The sequence below is a fragment of the Salvelinus namaycush genome, chromosome 11, assembly GCF_016432855.1.
Source record: "Salvelinus namaycush isolate Seneca chromosome 11, SaNama_1.0, whole genome shotgun sequence".
NCBI classification, from domain to species: domain Eukaryota; kingdom Metazoa; phylum Chordata; class Actinopteri; order Salmoniformes; family Salmonidae; genus Salvelinus; species Salvelinus namaycush.
Genome location: NC_052317.1, coordinates 16,699,264 through 16,716,890, shown reverse-complemented (window position 1 = coordinate 16,716,890; position 17,627 = coordinate 16,699,264). Strand labels below are relative to the sequence as shown.

The 17,627-nt window shown below is 39.9% G+C and overlaps 1 protein-coding gene across 1 annotated transcript in view; it reads left to right on the top strand.

Annotated features, from left to right (window-relative positions):
* The window catches only part of LOC120055531 (BMP/retinoic acid-inducible neural-specific protein 3-like), a 61,745-nt gene extending 44,513 nt beyond the window's left edge, over nt 1-17,232 (top strand). The window contains exons 6-7 of the mRNA XM_039003393.1: nt 14,397-14,619; nt 16,113-17,232. Of these exons, the coding sequence (XP_038859321.1) occupies nt 14,397-14,619; nt 16,113-17,232 (1,343 nt within the window). The remainder of the gene's footprint in view (nt 1-14,396; nt 14,620-16,112) is intronic.
* The last annotated feature ends 395 nt before the right edge of the window (nt 17,233-17,627 follow it).

Genomic DNA, 17,627 nt, shown 5'->3' with positions numbered 1-17,627 from the left:
TGACCCTTTACTATCCTTCAAGGTTAAACATCCTAAGCCTTACCATCTCCCAGGAATTTGCATGGGAATGTGCCATTATGGAAAAAGAAGAAGAATAACCAATGCCAACAAATACAAAAGGGTTTCACCCAGCTTTGCTGCTTGAACCCCTAAAAAAACAGTTTATTGTACTGAAGGCCTTTGCAAGTAGGGTTAATGAGTATGTCCCAAATGGTACTCTATTCCCTATGCAGTGCACTACTTTTGATCATAGTCCTATGGGAATAGGGTGCCATTTGGGACGCAGTTATGTCCTCTTTGGGCACAAGGAATTCAATCAATGAAAGGCTCCGCCCAATGTTTCATACATAACGGTTCTCATTAGTAAAGCAATTTCTACACAGATTTCTATGACTGACAAAGCAAAATCAGTCTCTCACGCTGGCACCCAGGCTAATCTAATATTAGTTGTATAGTTATATAGTCAAATGAGTTACACTTGACTGTATGTAAATTTACAACGTACAAGCATTATGTAAATCTTAACAGGTTTACCTTCTTGGATCTATTTTTTTATCCGACAAAAAGGACCTGTCAACACCTCCTTTTAACTACTGTGAAAGATGATGTGCAGAGCTGTAATTTCAGCCTGTAACAGTCAAATATCCTCTTAGTGTTAGATTCACTCTCCCTTCATGATACAGTGCAAATCGCTTAATTGCCACAATGGTTCCATTATGTTAATTAAAAACATTCCTTCAAGTAACAGAGAGTTATTTGATACATGGTACCACCTACAAATAGTCTTGGCACTGCTTCCCCATCAAGAACTGCCAATTGAAATTTCACTGATGGCTTGCCCATTTCTGCTTTTATTACCTAAATAAAGCATGCACTGGAAGCGGTTAGATGTGTCATATGCACATTTTGAATGTGACAGATTTGTAATAACAACAAAAATACTTCTCCAGAAATGGATTTCTTTGGTTCAATAGCTGGCAACACTTCCTAACATTGTTGTATTTATTCAGGGGATTATTTCAGGGGATTACATTTGTCGGTTGAACAAAACATCACTTTATATCACCAAGGACATCCATGCATCTTCAATATTTAGCATTTTGTATATGTCTTAGTGTTTGACTGATTTGTATTGCTTTTTTATCCCTACATTTTGACTGAATTAGATTAGAATGTGATATGCGTATCACACACACACATTTGATGATAACACTGTCACATCGAAGATCAAGCATCATGTGGACACATGCAGGTAGATACTCCATCCATAGCTCAATAGTGCTTGACCAGCAGCCAAACCAATGTTTGAATTTGGCTATAATCTGCCATGTAAAAAATATTAATTTGCAAGATACATAGCCTATGTACTGGTAGACGTTGCATGTTGCACATGCCAGTAATATGATTGGAGCTATAATTCTACCATGAACTTATGCTGATACAGTGCCACACGGATAAACACTTTGTAATCGTTAGTATACAGACTAAGAAATTGGGTCAAGCTTCACACAAACACTACACACAAGGCACTGGATTTAATAAATCTTCAGGTGAGGTTTGCCAAAAGTTGAAGTTCTGAGTGTGCATTAAAGATCTGGAAATATGCACCCATTGTATTAATAGTTTTCTCTATACATTGAGGAATCGTGAGTTGAATAAAGCAGGGCTTTTGGAATAGTTCCCTTTGGGATGCTTCGATCCCTCTGATTTTGTATTCTGTGGAGACTTCACATGTTGATGCCGGAGGCACGTGAGTTCGCTTACATGATCAGAGACCATGCAGCACACGTCTGCCTTAAATCATGCAGCAGTGGCAGCAAACAATTTTAGAAAGGGTGCTATATTTCAAACGAGTCCAGAATTTTTTGTAAGTTGAAGATCATTTAGGCTACTGAAATTCTATACAATAAAAAGCTTTTAAATGCTATTTAGAGAACAGCAAAAACAAGCAAAAATGACCCTTGCCATTATCACCTTGGCTGCTGTAGGTTCATTCACCTCAGTCGATCTACAAACACATAGCCTATTACCTATACAATTGTAATGTTATACCCCTGAAAGGGAGGAAATATGAGAAATGATTCACGCTGACAAATAGCATCAGCGACAAAACAAACATTTATGACATTTTTACTGTATTATTTGTATTTTTATAGCATTTTAATGTAGGCCTATAAGGAAGATAAACCTTTGATAAGATTGATAAGATTAGTACAGATTTTCTCAGGTGACCCCACTCTGTACTAACCTCTCTCTCTGCTTGCTTCCTCTCTCTCTGTCTCCTCTGCTTCCTTCTGCAAGCATTGCAGCCTGCCTCAGCCTTACCACTGAGCGCCACATCACTGTCTGTCTCCGTAGCCTACTCTCTGTGAAGTTATTATGAGAATTTAGTAGCATATTATTTTGCTCCTTCTAAGGTAGGCTGCGTTTAACGTTAGCTTCTTACTTCATCCTTCTAGCTGGCTAAATAATACTAGCCAGACACCTTCAACATTACTGCAATATACAGTTGAAGTCAGAAGTTTACATACACCTTAGCCAAATACATTTAAACTCAGTTTTTCACAATTCCTGACATTTAATCCAAGTAAAAATGCCCTGTCTTAGGTCAATTAGGATCACCACTTTATTTTCAGAATGTGAAATGTTAGAATAATAGTAGAGAGAATAATATATTTCAGCTTTTATTTCTTTCATCACATTCCCAGTGGGTCAGAAGTTTACATACACTCAATTAGTATTTGGTAGCATTGCCTTTCAATTGTTGAACTTGGGTCAAACGTTTTGGGTAGCGTTCCACAAGCTTCCCACAATAAGTTGGGTGAATGTTGGCCATTCCTCCTGACAGACCTGGTGTAACTGAGTCAGGTTTGTAGGCCTCCTTGCTAACACACGCGTTTTCAGTTAGGCCTCAAATTTTCAGTTCGGGGCTTTGTGATGGCCACTCCAATACCTTGACTTTTTTGTCCTTAAGCCCTTTTGCCACAACTTTGGAAGTATGCTTGGGGTCATTGTCCATTTGGAAGACCCATTTGCGACCAAGCTATAACATCCTGACTGATGTCTTGAGATGTTGCTTCAATATATCCACATAAATTTCCATCCTCATGATGCCATCTATTTTGTGAAGTGCACCAGTCCCTCCTGCAGCAAAGCACGCCCACAACATGATGCTGCCACCCCGTGCTTCACGGTTGGGATGGTGTTCTTCGACTTGCAAGCCTCCCCCTTTTTCTTCCAAACATAACAATGGTTATTATGGCCAAACAGTTCTATTTTTGTTTCATCAGACCAGAGGACATTTCTCCAAAAAGTAAGATATTTGTCCCCATGTGCAATTGTAAACCGTAGTCTGGCTTTTTTATGGCGGTTTTGGAGCAGTGGCTTCTTCCTTGCTGAGCAGCCTTTTTGGTTACGTCGGTATAGGAATCATTTTACTGTGGATATAGATACTTTTGTACCTGTTTCCTCCAGCATCTTCACAGGGTCCTTTGCTGTTGTTCTGGGATTGATATGCACTTTTCGCACCAAACTACGTTCATCTCTAGGAGACAGAACACGTCTTCCTGAGTGGTATGATGGCTGCGTGGTCCTATGGTGTTTATACTTGCGTACTATTGTTTGTACAGATGAACGTGGTGCCTTTAGGCATTTGGAAATCGCTCCCAATGATGAACCAGACTTCTGGAGGTCTACAATTTATTTTCTGAGGTCTTGGCTGATTTATTTTGGTTTTCCCATGATGTCAAGCAAAGAGGCAATGAGTTTGAAGGTAGGCCTTGAAATACATCCACAGGTACACCTCCAATTGACTCAAATTATGTCAATTAGCCTATCAGAAGCTTCTAAAGCCATGACATCATTTTCTGGAATTTTCCAAGCTGTTTAAAGCACAGTCAAATCAGTGTATGTAAACTTCTGACCCACTGGAATTATGATACAGTGAGTTATAAATGAATTAATCTGTCTGTAAACAATTGTTGGAAAAATTACTTGTGTCATGCACAAAGTAGATGTCATCACCGACTTGCCAACACTATAGTTTGTTAAAAAGACATTTGTGGAGTGGTTGGAAACACTAGTTTTAATGACTCCAACCTAAGTGTATGTAAACTTCTGACTTCAACTGTAAGTCTCTGCCGGCAGCTAGCCTCCTGACTGACTGACCTACTGTATTTATAAGCGACTAGTTACCAGTTGTGCACTCATTCTCCGAGAGTCAGTTTTTGATTATTTTGGGGATGTCTGGAGACATGGCAGGAGTCGCAGGACGGGTTTAAAATTGCAGGACGGTTTTAAAACAGCAGCAGACACCTGCTCTCTAAGCCTATTTCAAACACCAGTTGAACGTTGCTCCTCTCTTGAACAACTTTCTGTCATGCGCCATACTTTCTTGTTCAATTGAATACATAAACATTGTGAGTAAAACTTTCCCCGTCTCTATTTTTGGCATGAAAGTAATCCATCGTCAAACTTGACCAGTAGCTCAGCGAAGTAGAACAGATGTGTGAGAAGGTGTTGTATGCTGAAATTAACAGGGTTTTTTGGGGGGAGAAAAACATAATCAACGCTGTTCAATATCTGACTGCTTGCCACAAAGACATTGAGCTATGAATAGAATAGCAGACCGAGGCCTCTCCTCTCTCTTCTGCTGAAAGATAGGAGAGACAATGACAGTTCATCTTCTACTATTGTTCACTCTGTGTGCCTGTTCATATAGGTGCATCAAATCCACATGGGGTAATCTAGCGTGGTTAGGGATCCTTCAGCTCAGACTCCATTTCTCACCAGGATCGCCTGCAGAGAGCCTTTATAGCAAATGGCACCGTTTTCCCTATATAGTGCACTACTTTTCAACCGAGCCTTATGGACCCTGGTCAACAGTAGTGGAAAAAGGATGTGATTTGGGACGCATACATAAAGTGTTCAGGGGAAAGGACCACATGCCCACTGTACAAAGGCAGCTGGAGGTACATTACATGTCTCTGGGGGGTGGCTTGTGTAATGTATACTCTCCCTTCCTACTTTCTCGTTTCCTAGAATCTTTGCTCTCCCAAGGGACCCTTTCTGAGAATGTAGTTATGGGGATAGTATTAATCCTTCCTTTCTGCCTTAAAGAGATAAAATCACAGCCTAGGTGAAGGTATAGCTTACATAAGTTACCTCTCTGGGAAAATAAGTTGATAATATTTTCTGCCAAACAGGAAATATTGCTACAGTATGTTGTAATATGAGCGGGTTTTACTTACGTGTATAACTTATACTTTTTTTTTACTATATATTGGTGGTTTGTTGTAGCAAATTGAGCTAGTTGTAAACTTAAATGTTTTTGCCGAATCAATGTAATTGAAAAACATTAAACTGATGTCAGGGAAAATATGTGAGTACAGATCAGCTCAGTAGCGAATAACAATGAACTTCCTTCTGTCTGTTTGCGACCATATGCATTCAACATGGACAGTTTGTGATGCCAAGGGTAGTCTCCACTGGCTCAATTAGATTCTGACTCACACTGTCGAGTCCAGCTCATCAAATGTCATAGTACTAAAGTGAGGACCTCATTAACAGTTTTAAGCAGTTCATTTGCAGGTCTTTATAAAGGCAGTTTTTTAAACACTAGCTATTTGTGTGTGAGTAATATGTGGGCTGGTCCACCACAAGATTACAATGGCCAAATGTTAATTATTAGTCCAAATATGTAATAATAAAAAAATCTATGTAATTTATATTTTCATTGCAAGTAAATAGCAAGACAGCTGTCTGTGCATGTCTATCAGAAGATAAAGTTGAATGTGAATGTAAGTGTAGTAGAGTTGTGTAAGTTCAGTGGGACAGCTACCCATCAGGACAATAGAAAACGCCCTTCATACACTGAAGTTGAAGAGGTATTAAGAGTCCTTCATTACTCTGAATTTGATTGAAACAAAATGTGGTATTCATATATTCACAATACCCTATTAACGACACTAAGCTTCAAATTATTTTTCTATGTTTTAAAGGTTAAGCAAAAAGAAAAAGTCAACTCAGTACATATAGCACTTTGGAAACCTTTCCCAATGGCTCAAATGTACACAGTGCGAGCCACAGTACAGCAAGTCTCTCCCAGGTTGGTTCTTCCCTCTTGAGCTACTAAGCCCTGAGCCCATTGCTAAATGTACTGTGCCACATAAGCCTTGCAAACATTTCTATCTTTACTTTGCCCAAGGCCCCAAAAAATTATAGTGTGAGGAGAGACGAAACTTCCTTAAATTCCCTACCGTGAGAGCAACGATTTATAGCTTGCTACAAGCTCTTCATTGTCAGTGAAGTTTTACCTATAATTGCTACTACATCGCCATAGGACACTGTCTCGGAGCAAGGTACTCTCATATTCCTGCACTGCTGAAATACAAGTAAATGTACTGTGATCGATAAATATAGACAAACATTTGCATTTGTGGACCACGTATGGTTCATATGTGAGGACTGAGGAGCAAGGTCACTGCTTCCTCTTATTCCTGCATGAAGAAAAAATAAAGATTTACGATTAGAAAATGAATCGTGATGGCATGTCAGTCAAAGGCAGTCTCCAGATTAGAGCAGTGACTTGGATTTCCAAATCTGCGTCCCAAATTACACCCTATTCCCTATATAGTACACTACTTCAAACCAGAGCCCTATGTGCACTGATCAAAAGTGTTGCACTAAATAGGGAATAGGGTGCCATTTGGGATGCAGCCCTAGTCTCCACTGTTAATTTTCATAGGCCTTTCAACCTGCCCAGTAAGTCTTTCACAATCTAGTTTAAAAGTGTGAGTTCAATGTAGTTCAAACTCAGTGGTACAGCATAAGTTAAGAAGTAATACTATTTTTGAAACATAAATCAAAACTCAGATACAACTTAATAAAAATCACAAGATAAGATGTGGGTCATGGGGGGGTCAGCCGCCTTCTACGGCAGCAATTTAAAAGCACCAGAAAATCAACTTGTAAAGTAATACAAGGTGAACGTTCTGTGGAATGAAACAAAGCAAGTGTACACCTAAAAGATGTTTGAGGGAGAAGAGGGAAATAACATGCTGTGAGTTTCCTCTGGTCTCCCATGGAGGGAAAGCAGTGGAATCAATGAACAATGATTAAAATAGGGAGATGCTGAGTCACATGTAGGCTAGCTTTGTCATTCACAACTCTAAGACTATTGAAATTATTGACAATATTGCATGTCCGCCTTACAAATAATCCTTCTGCCATAAAGGGAATTTAAAGGTAATGTTTGGTATATATAACAGATCAGTTTAAACGATGCACTAACTGTAAGTGGGAGCATAGTTAAATCCAATCTGTCTTCATCTAACTAGGCCATCTGAGTTCCTTTATACAAACAACCTTGATAATGCCCAAGGTTAATACATTTTATTATCCAGAACCATCAAATACAAAACATTTTTAATTGTAATGTATGACAATTCTAATGTTTACCTGGTTCTAATTAACTGACATGCCTACTTAAATAATGGTTAAATAAATAAATAAATAAATAAAATTGTTTTACCTAACTCTTAACCCTAACCTTAACCCTAACATTAACTCTAACCTTAACACCTACCACTAAACCACAGCCTAGCTAATGTTAGCCACAACAAATTGGAATTCATAACATATCATACGTATTGCAAATTCTTAACATATTGTACGAATTGCAATTCATAACATATCATGGAAATGGATGATGGACATCCACAAATGAATACATTACATATAATAACATACTAAATGGAGTGTCACATATTTACATACAGAATAGTACAAAATACTCTGAGACCAGATTGACTGTACACTGTCTCATTCTAACTGCGGCCTGTTGGTGTAACATACTGGAGCGTACTGCTTTCATGCTGTAGGAGCAATGAAACAGTATATTCTTGATACGCTCCCTTGGTCAGGTTAGAGAAACTGGTGCCCAGCTACAAGAACTGGGCTACTTGTCACGCCCTGACCTTAGAGAGCCTTTTTATTTCTCTATCTGTTTTCTGTTTCTTTGTTTTTGGCCGAGTGTGGTTCCCAATCAGAGGCAGCTGTCTATCGTTGTCTCTGATTGGGGATCATACTTAGGCAGCCCTTTTTCCCCACATTTAGGTTGTGGGATCTTGTCTTTGTTTGTTGCATGTGTTGCACTCCGAAGCTTTACGCTCGTTGTGTTGTTTATTGTTTTTTGGGTGGAACATTTAATAAAGAAAATGTACGCCTACCACGCTGCACCTTGGTCCGGTCATTCTACCACTAACGACGGACGTAACACTACTGTACATCCAATATATGTCTCAGCTCAACAAAATCTCCTCTGAAATGTACCCAAAGCATCGGCTTTGGTAGATGGACAGCAGGCAATATCTATGGCACTTAAAGTACATATTTTGTGGACAGTATCTCTCTCACAATGCATTGCTCACAAAGTATAAAAATCATTATTTTCAGGCAAGTATTCTGAGAAACACAGTGAGCTCCAAAAGTATTGGGACACATGTTTTATTGTTTTAGTTATGTACTCCAGTACTTTGGATTTGAAATAACACACTGACTATGAGTTTAAAGTGCAGACTGTCAGCTTTCATTTGAGGATATTTTCATCCATATCAGGTGAACCGTTTAGAAATTACAGCACTTTTTGTACATATTCCCCACAATTTAGGGAACCAAAAGTATTGGGACAAATTCATATAAATGTGTATTGAAGTATTTGGTCCCATATTCATAGCACGCAACTACTACATCTGTAAGGACTGGGTGTCGGAGTGCGAAGTCAGGCGCAGGAAAACAGAGGATTCAATGATAATGTTAATTTAATGTACCACAGAGAAACAACGGCCACCCCACTTGACACTGGGTGCTCACAATAAACTACCCCAGACACGGGGAACGAAAACAGTTCAGAAATGTACTCCAACATACACAAACACGTAACGTCAGAATAACAAACACCAAGCTTACAATAAACAATCCCGCACAAAGAAACGGGCGGGCCAGCTGACTAATAAAGCCCAACTAATTAGAACAAACATAAAACAGGTGTAACCAATAAACACATAAGGAGTGGGAAGAAAAGAATCAGTGGCAGCTAATAGGCCGGTGACGACGACCGCCGAGCGCCACCCGAACGGGAAGGAGAGCCTGCCTCGGTCGAAGTCGTGACAACATCAAGCTTGTTAATCTACACATTTGTTGGATGCATTTGCTGTTTGTTTTAGTTGTGTGTTCAGATTATTTTGTGCCCAATGGAAACAAATGGGAAATAATGTATTGTGTCATTTTGGAGTCACTTTTATTGTAAATAAGAATAGAATATGTTTCTAAAGACTTCTACATTAATGTGGATGCTACCATGGTTATGGATAATCCTGAATGAATCGTGAATAATAATGAGTGAGAAAGTTACAGACAGACAAATATCATATCCCCAGGACATGCAAATCTCTCACCATTACAATAACAGGGGAGGTTAGCATTTTGGGGGGGTATGATATTTGTACATTTGGAGCTCACTGCAGCTGCTTGGCAAATCCTGTATGATTGAACCCCTCATGTTCACTCAATCTATTATTCAGGTCTGATCTCACCGCATGACTGGGAAAAATATTACATCTTCAAACAGCCATGCTAAATAACTTGTGGGCTTACTAAAGCTTCTAGTGTTACCCTCTCTGTTGTCAAAGTTGACCTGGCAAGAGTAATTTAATACTTTTTCATGCCTATTCATAATACACAAAAGGAGTTTAATATTTTTCTTGGCAACAACAAAAAGACAGTTTCCGAACGTGGCCAAATGTATAGGTTTCTAAACTCATGTGTACAGTATATCAATCTCAAAGGAAACAGTTATCAAGCATCTGTAGATCTTTCCTAAGAAATCATAAGGCCATCTTGAGGTTGTGACATTCCATCTTGCTACACACGTTACACACAGCAGCATATGTACTGCACTTGTTTTTTACCTTGATGCGTGACACTCCCCACCTTAAATACTGAATTATCTGAGCTTTTTAGATCAAGAGCTATAGTCGGTGTCAGGTTTTTATGTTTCAGCACTGTGAGAAAGACCCAGCGTTCGGAGTTTACTGTGAGGAGGCAACAAAGCAGAACTGATTTTTCTATTCCACCGTGAGGCTTTTATTAGCAAAAGTGAAGATATAGTCAGCAAAATGTACAAGTATTTACAAACATAATAAACTGTATCAAATAGAGCTCTTCAAACCAAACCCAGGCTACAATAACACCTGAAAACTCAGCAGCATGCCAACCTGTTCCCTGTCCCACAAACGAAGGAATGACAAGGTTTAAATACCAATACCTATGATGCAACCAATGAGAACAAGCCAATTAACATTATGATCAGTTAACATTCAACAGCATGAAATAACGTTTAAACGTCTTCAGATGATACACACACGAATAACCTTGAGCACACATATCAATTACAGTGCAACCATTCTTTTAGCATAAATACAATCTGGGATAAGAACATGTACGTCCACCCGGGATAAGACATTTCCGCTATACCCATACACTGAATAAACCATGCGCACTTGAACGCACCCCATTGCCTGTCAATTCTCTGGAAATGAACAGATAACCCTCTACGAACAACAAGGTAATAATTTACCAAAAGGACATCGCTAGCCCCACATTATACAATTCATAAATGCATGTGTTTATCATAAACCATTAACCGTTTGCAATTTTGGATTATTGATAAAAGCATGTCTTTAGATTATGTGACTAATATCATAGGACGATGTTTGTGACAAACACCAACCTTGGAAAGAGGAATCATTGTAGTAGTGGAGATTGATCTTCTTTAAGAGTTTGTGAAACCTTAGAGCACGGCAGTGGTGTTTGTCCATACTAAAATCACCCACCAGAGTTCAATAAGCAGAAATCTGATAGCATTGCTTTCCCAACTGTGTGTGCAAAGGCCAAATATATTTATTGTTCAGGCTTTACCAGCACTGACAGAAAGTGAGGTGCATTTCTCATATGAACAATGTTCATATATATGTTCAAGGCAAAATATTGATTTCTTGAAGAAAGGCTCTTGAAAATATAGTTAAGCCACAGTATTCCTTGAGCCTAGGTGAAATACTTGTTTATCTGATGGATAAGCTGCAAGTTTCACATTAAGAAAGTGAATGGCTGTTCAGACAGCATTATGTTACATTGTGAGTTATCCAACAGAGAGAGAATTATAAGCCATTTACAAGGCAATAGAGCTCAACTATCAATGCAAACCAAAACCTGTCATTGGGTAAGATTATACAGTATGTGTTGCTTTCTCCGACTGTCAAATCAAACACAGTGCTTCTGCTCATCATTATTTGGCTGTGGGCTGGGAGTAATACATATTTGAACTATCAGGGTAGGCAGGGGTCAATAATCTAGAACAGTGGGGTAAGATACAAAAACGTCAGGCAGTCACAGGTTCAGGGCAGGCAGAACGGTCAAAACCGGGAAGGACTAGAAAACAGGAGCAAGAAACAGGCAGGAGCAGGGAAACAAACGCTTGTAGGTTTTACGAACACAACGAAATGGCAACAGACAAACAGAGAACACAGGTATAAATGCACAGGGGGAAGCTGGGCGACACCTGGAGGGGGGTGGGGACAAGCACAAGACAGGTGAAACAGATCAGTGTGTGACAGTATAGTGTCTTAGCTTACACATTTTACAGCTTATCTCAAGTGGTACGATCTCATTCTGAAGGGATTTCTTAATTAATGTTTAGAAAATTGGAGAAGTCCTTAAGGGATTAGAGTAATCTCTAAACAAAAGCATCTATTAAGATATTAACGTAACGTTAATTAGTCCAGTTCCGTATCACATTATATGCAACTGGAAAGCCATCAAAGTATCCATCAACAAGGTTATTTGCACATGATGATGTCTTTCCAATCCAATACAGATTGCATTTTCCATGCTCAGTCTGAGAGCAACAAGATCCCCCTAAATATCTGATATTTCAGAACCTGATTCGGAGAGAAAGGGAAAGTGTTTTTCGTAGTCGTCTCTGGAATATAAAGTGTTGAAAAATGCCATAGAAGAATTGGAACCTTGTTCATAAAGAGCTAACATCAATTGTAGTAGTTCCTACAGATAGTTTACCATTCCCGACAAGTTTTACCTTGTAACAAGTGCCGACTTTATGTCATTGTACCATATAGTGAGTGCATTCTAACTATAATGTCAAATATGGTGGAAGCACTGTATAGTAGTTGCCGTCAAAGTGCCACAAGCAACCATTTGATGTCTTTGCGATGATGGCTTGACAGCCATGTCTCACTGTGTTTTCCACTTGAAGTATTCCAGTAGGAGTAGAATACACATGGAAAGAAAAAAGAAGACATATGTTTGAAGGAAGGATGGTAAACTTAGATCTCTTTAGCAATATGTTTATAACTTCTTCAATCAAAGAAATGGAAGAGTTGTGGTGAATCCAAGGGGGATTCCTTAAAGATTCAACCCTGACAGGTGCAGTATTCAGTATCAACATTATTTATTTTATTTACTAAGCTTAATCCATTGAGAAATGGGAAGATATCTCACTGTACTCCAGGCAGACGACATCTGCTCTGTAATTCTGAAATGTATTGCAACATATAACTCAAAGACACAAGCTTTATGGCAGAGTAATGTCCTCATTTAAAATAATGGCTTCACCCTCCCTAATATAAAATGATAGTTGCAGCACTGCCATGCAAAACCATGATTCAAAATACTTGTTTTTGAGCTAAATGAACAAGCTGAGGGAGCCATCAGTTTCCTGTCCGTTCTCTTCATGGTCATATGAATCACTAATACGCCCAACAGAATGAGAATGGGCTGTGTCCATTATGGAAAATAACCTCATCCCTTTATCTGACACATTTCGAAAGGCCGATATTGTCCATCAATTTGAACATAAAGTCATAAATGCCAGAAAAAGGGGAATAGACTGACAAATTCCTTTTGTGTGCTGTGAATCCTAATGATCATTCAAACGGCCTGGGTTATACAGTGCATGTGGAGGGAAGCAGAGGAATTCATCACTCCAGTTATTGGTCAGGCAGAGACTCAATGGCTGCATCCCAAATGGCACCCTATTCCCGCCCTCACGCTCCCTGTTAAAAAGTGGTACACTACTGTATAAAGGGAATAGGGTGCCATTTGGGATGCATCCAATGTTTCACTTTTGTATGTGGGTGAGCCTGACAAGCAGCAAGCTATAGGGTAGCAAGGTGAAAGATGCGGTTTTTATTCAATGATATTACCACTGGATAGCCTTGGCTTGTCCGGTGGTTGGTTAGAATGCGTAAGTACATGCTAAGAAGATGTGTTTTTTGATGTGGGCATAATGTAGTGTCTAACCACAAATGAAATCAGCAAGTACAGTGCCTCCTTGTGTCAGATGAAAGTAGGTAACCATAAGGGCATAACATCTCTGATTGCCTTGTACCTGATATGTAAGTAAGGCAGTTATATACTGACCACTGCTTATTCTGTTTTCCAAAAAAAAGGGACGTAGTGTTTGTCAGAGCACCAAAGTGCACCATAACTGCATGTGATCATATGCCGACAACAGAGTCATCTGGTAAGGTTTTTTCACTAGCAGTTCCTCTGGCGTAATACCCATGTCAATAAATAATTATGCAGGATATCTATCGAGATAGAAAGCAATTAAATAATTGACTACTACCATTAACAAACAAAGCATTTAACACTGAACACACTAAGGGATCCATCAATCCAAATACCTATTGCTACATCACATGCATTTCAAATTGATAGTATGAATAGATGTGACACCGTGAGCCTGATGTGTAAAACAATTGAGCCGTTGAATGTGCTAAACTAACACCGTAATGCCAAAGCTAATGTTATCAAACTAATTTGGTGTTGGCTCTGGGAGCCCGAGGTAGTTCACTCAGGATCATTGAGCACTGTAATGTCCTGAGCCCGTCAGTGCACTGCAAATTTACTCACTTGCATTATGCCAAAAGTAGCACATGGGATAATAGAAGCTCCAGCCTCCATAACAATTGCAGGTCTCACCCAGTTGGGCTTTGTAAAAGAAAGTGTCTTCATTGCAGTGATTTGATAGGATACCTCATGTCAGCTGCATGGGTAGACAACTTGCCTAGAGCATAAGTAGGAAGTCTCTGCATAGTTTAAATTAGCACAGAATCCCAATAATATAAATACCAGGAGCTGTCCATGGTGGATTTAGGGATATGGACCATAATTGCACAATAAAAGGTACCATCCATAATTAAAATACCTGGTATTTAACAAAATAATATGTAGTGTATTGATGGATATGTGAAATGATTGACTTTCTGTTAAATAAAACACTAATCTTATTTTCTTGTGATTGTTTCTCAATTTCTTAGACGAATTCAAGGCCTTCATGAAAAAACTACCAACAGACCGTTTTTTAAACACATCCTTGGTATTCAAGTTTTGGGCAGCAGATGCAGCTCTCCAGAGGCGCTACATCCAATTGGAGAGCAGCACCAATTTGATTCTTGGGAAAGCCCAGAAGATTGTGAGGAAACTCTTCTCTCTGAGCAAGCGATGTCCCAAACTGCCAAGGATCAGCCTCCCAAGAGAAAGGTATGATAATGGGAACATCACATGCTCTCAAATCATTCCACAAATAGATTATAATATCTGCCACATCAGAGATGAAAACGTCTTTATATTGGCATTTGAACATCTTACACCTACTTTAAATGACATTAATTATTACATAGAACCACTTCATGGCATTTTATCACCACTTTGTGTCCTCTTTTATATCAAGTAATTTGACCAAGCAAAGTTATTTTATTTGGGTCAGGTCTTAATATTTTTCCCTATAGTTAAAATAGTACACCCTTAATCACATATACATGGCTGAGTTGTCTGTCATTTAGAGGCAATTTGGTATCTGATGCTGTGCGAAAACCAGGCCAAGCATCTGAAGTGAAATAGAGACAAAGCTGTTTAGTGTCTCCATCCTGATTGAAGGGGTCTGGGTGATGTGAGGTCTGCGGTGGCATGTCTGTAATCAAGTGCTCTTAGAGACAACAGGTTGGTGTGAACCACTTGCCCCCTGAACACCCACATTTCTGTGATAAGCGCTACCTCTGGCTGTCATTCACTCATTAAACTCTGTTCAAACAAATAACAACAATCTATTCAGCTCAGCTGAGCCAGAAGATTTCTACATCATCATCATCATGTGCTATATAATCCCTCATTTTGGAATGCATGTCTGCGGAAAGGAATAAAGTTGCATATTTCAGCTTTACGTAGTGCAATTCCCAATACAGAACCAGTTGAGGAAAACTCGTCTTTGCAGAACCAACTCCAACATAGTGCTTAGTAGAAAGTTACAGCAAAGTACTCAATTGTTAATTTATTTACAATATTTGTGTTTTTTTCCCTCAAATGTTGTTGCACCAAAAATATCTCATCCTACCAATGCTTGTACATAATTCATGAACACAGACTTAAGCTCAAATACACTTTATAGTGAACATTAAGTATAGCACGTCAAATGTAATAGAATCAAAGAATACATTAGCTATGACATATTAGTACTTAAAAGAACAATCCTTCATAAGTATGTTGTGCCGGTTCTGGAACATGATATGCATAACTCTGGAAGACACCTATCCTCCAGAGTAAACTGAACAGGTGGAAGAAGGATCTACTGCGTAGGGTTCTTGGTGTTCTTCTGAATCCCTAAGACGAACGCCCACATCAATCATTATTTGGCACTCACTAAATGGGATGATGTTAAGTGAAAGTTAGAACATCGTCTTCACTTATGTCCTTTATGCACTCTTCCTCTATCCTTTCTAAAGGCTACAATAGTGTTAGTCAAAGGAAAAGTAATTTGATTAATGAATGAATGCATTTATTGATAATGAAGGGCACTTACAAAGCTTTTTAAGTAAAGATGATTCCAAAGTCAAATTATGTTTTTGAAAATAATTATGTTAATCTTAATAACAAATGTGACTACTGATGTTTGCGGAGAACACATTACGCAAATGTCTCCCTTCTTGTTACGAATTAGTTTATTTCATTTACCTAATATTGTGCTCTTTTCTCTTTAGGACACCAGGATATTGGCTGAACAGGGCCCAGTCACTCCTGTACTGCAATGAGCATGGAGTCCTGGGCACGTTTTCAGAGGAGGTGCTGAGCTGCACCTGCACTGCAGAGCACAGTAGTGCCTGCCAGGGGACAGTACCCTGTGTGGTCGGAGAGGGGTCATCCTGCCTCTCATGTGCCCCAGACAACATCACACGCTGTGGCTCCTGCCACCTTGGCAACATCCTGCACCTGGGCTCTTGTCGGCCCAACATAGCAAACTCTCTGGACCACTACCTGAACATTGACTTTGACATGCCGGATGCAGAGTTCAAGTACCTGCTCCAGCGGCTGGACAGTCGCATGGAAGTCCATGCCATCTACATCAGCAATGACGTGCGTCTGGGCAGCTGGTTCAACCCAGCCTGGAGGAAACGCATGCTTCTCACTCTAAAGAGCAACAAAAACAAATCCAACCTCATTCATATGCTAATGGGAATCTCATTCCAGATCTGCTCTACTAAAAACAGTACCCTGGAGCCTGTGCCTGCCATCTATGTCAACCCATTTGGGGGTAGCCACTCAGAGAGTTGGTTCATGCCTGTCAGCCAGCAGGACTTCCCAGACTGGGAAAGAACTAAGGTGGATGCCTCTCTGCAGTGCTACAACTGGACATTGATGCTGGGCACCAAGTGGAAGTCCTTCTTCGAGACGGTGCACATTTACCTGCGCAGCCGCATCCTGACCGATGACCCCACCGTCAACGAGACCCTTTTCTACGAGCCCCTGGACTTGGACGACCACACGTCCAACCTGGGCTACATGAAGATCAACAGTCTCAAGGTGTTCGGCTACAGCATGCACTTTGACCCCGAGGGCATCAAAGACCTGATTCTGCAGTTGGACTACCCTTACACGCAAGGCACCCAGGACGCAGCCTTTCATATGCTGCTGGAGATGAGAGACCGCATCAACCGGCTCTCCCCGCCTGGATTGCAGCCATTGGACCTCTTTTCATGTCTGCTCCGCCACAGGCTCAAGCTCTCCACTAGTGAGGTGGTGCGCATCCGAGACTCCCTCCAGATTTTCAACTCCAAGCTGCCCAATTCCTCAGAGGCAGAGCTGGGCCAGTTGTGCAGCTAGCTCAGTCTAAATTAGAGTCCAGAGAGTGCTGTGCTGCTGGTTACTCTTCAGTCAGTTGCCAATTTATCCATCTGGTTTGGAAAACATGTACATATATTTCTCTGAGATGTCTAGAGCATTCCTATATACTGGCTGACTGAGCTTGGAGTGTGTTGGCTCTGTTGGATGTGGAGTGCTGTCATGACAACAGATTTTGCTTTGCACAGATAGAGTTTTTAATATAAAGAGCGAGGAACTGAGTTTGGAAAATAATTGCTCTGGATTGTTCATCTGTTGGCAGGAAGTTGAGGAAACAGAAGAGGATTTCCCTTTCTAACGGTTTTTTCTTTGGTTACAGAATGATTTCATTTAAAAGAGTCTGATGGGCTGAATGAGTTGATTATGCTTAAAGGGAT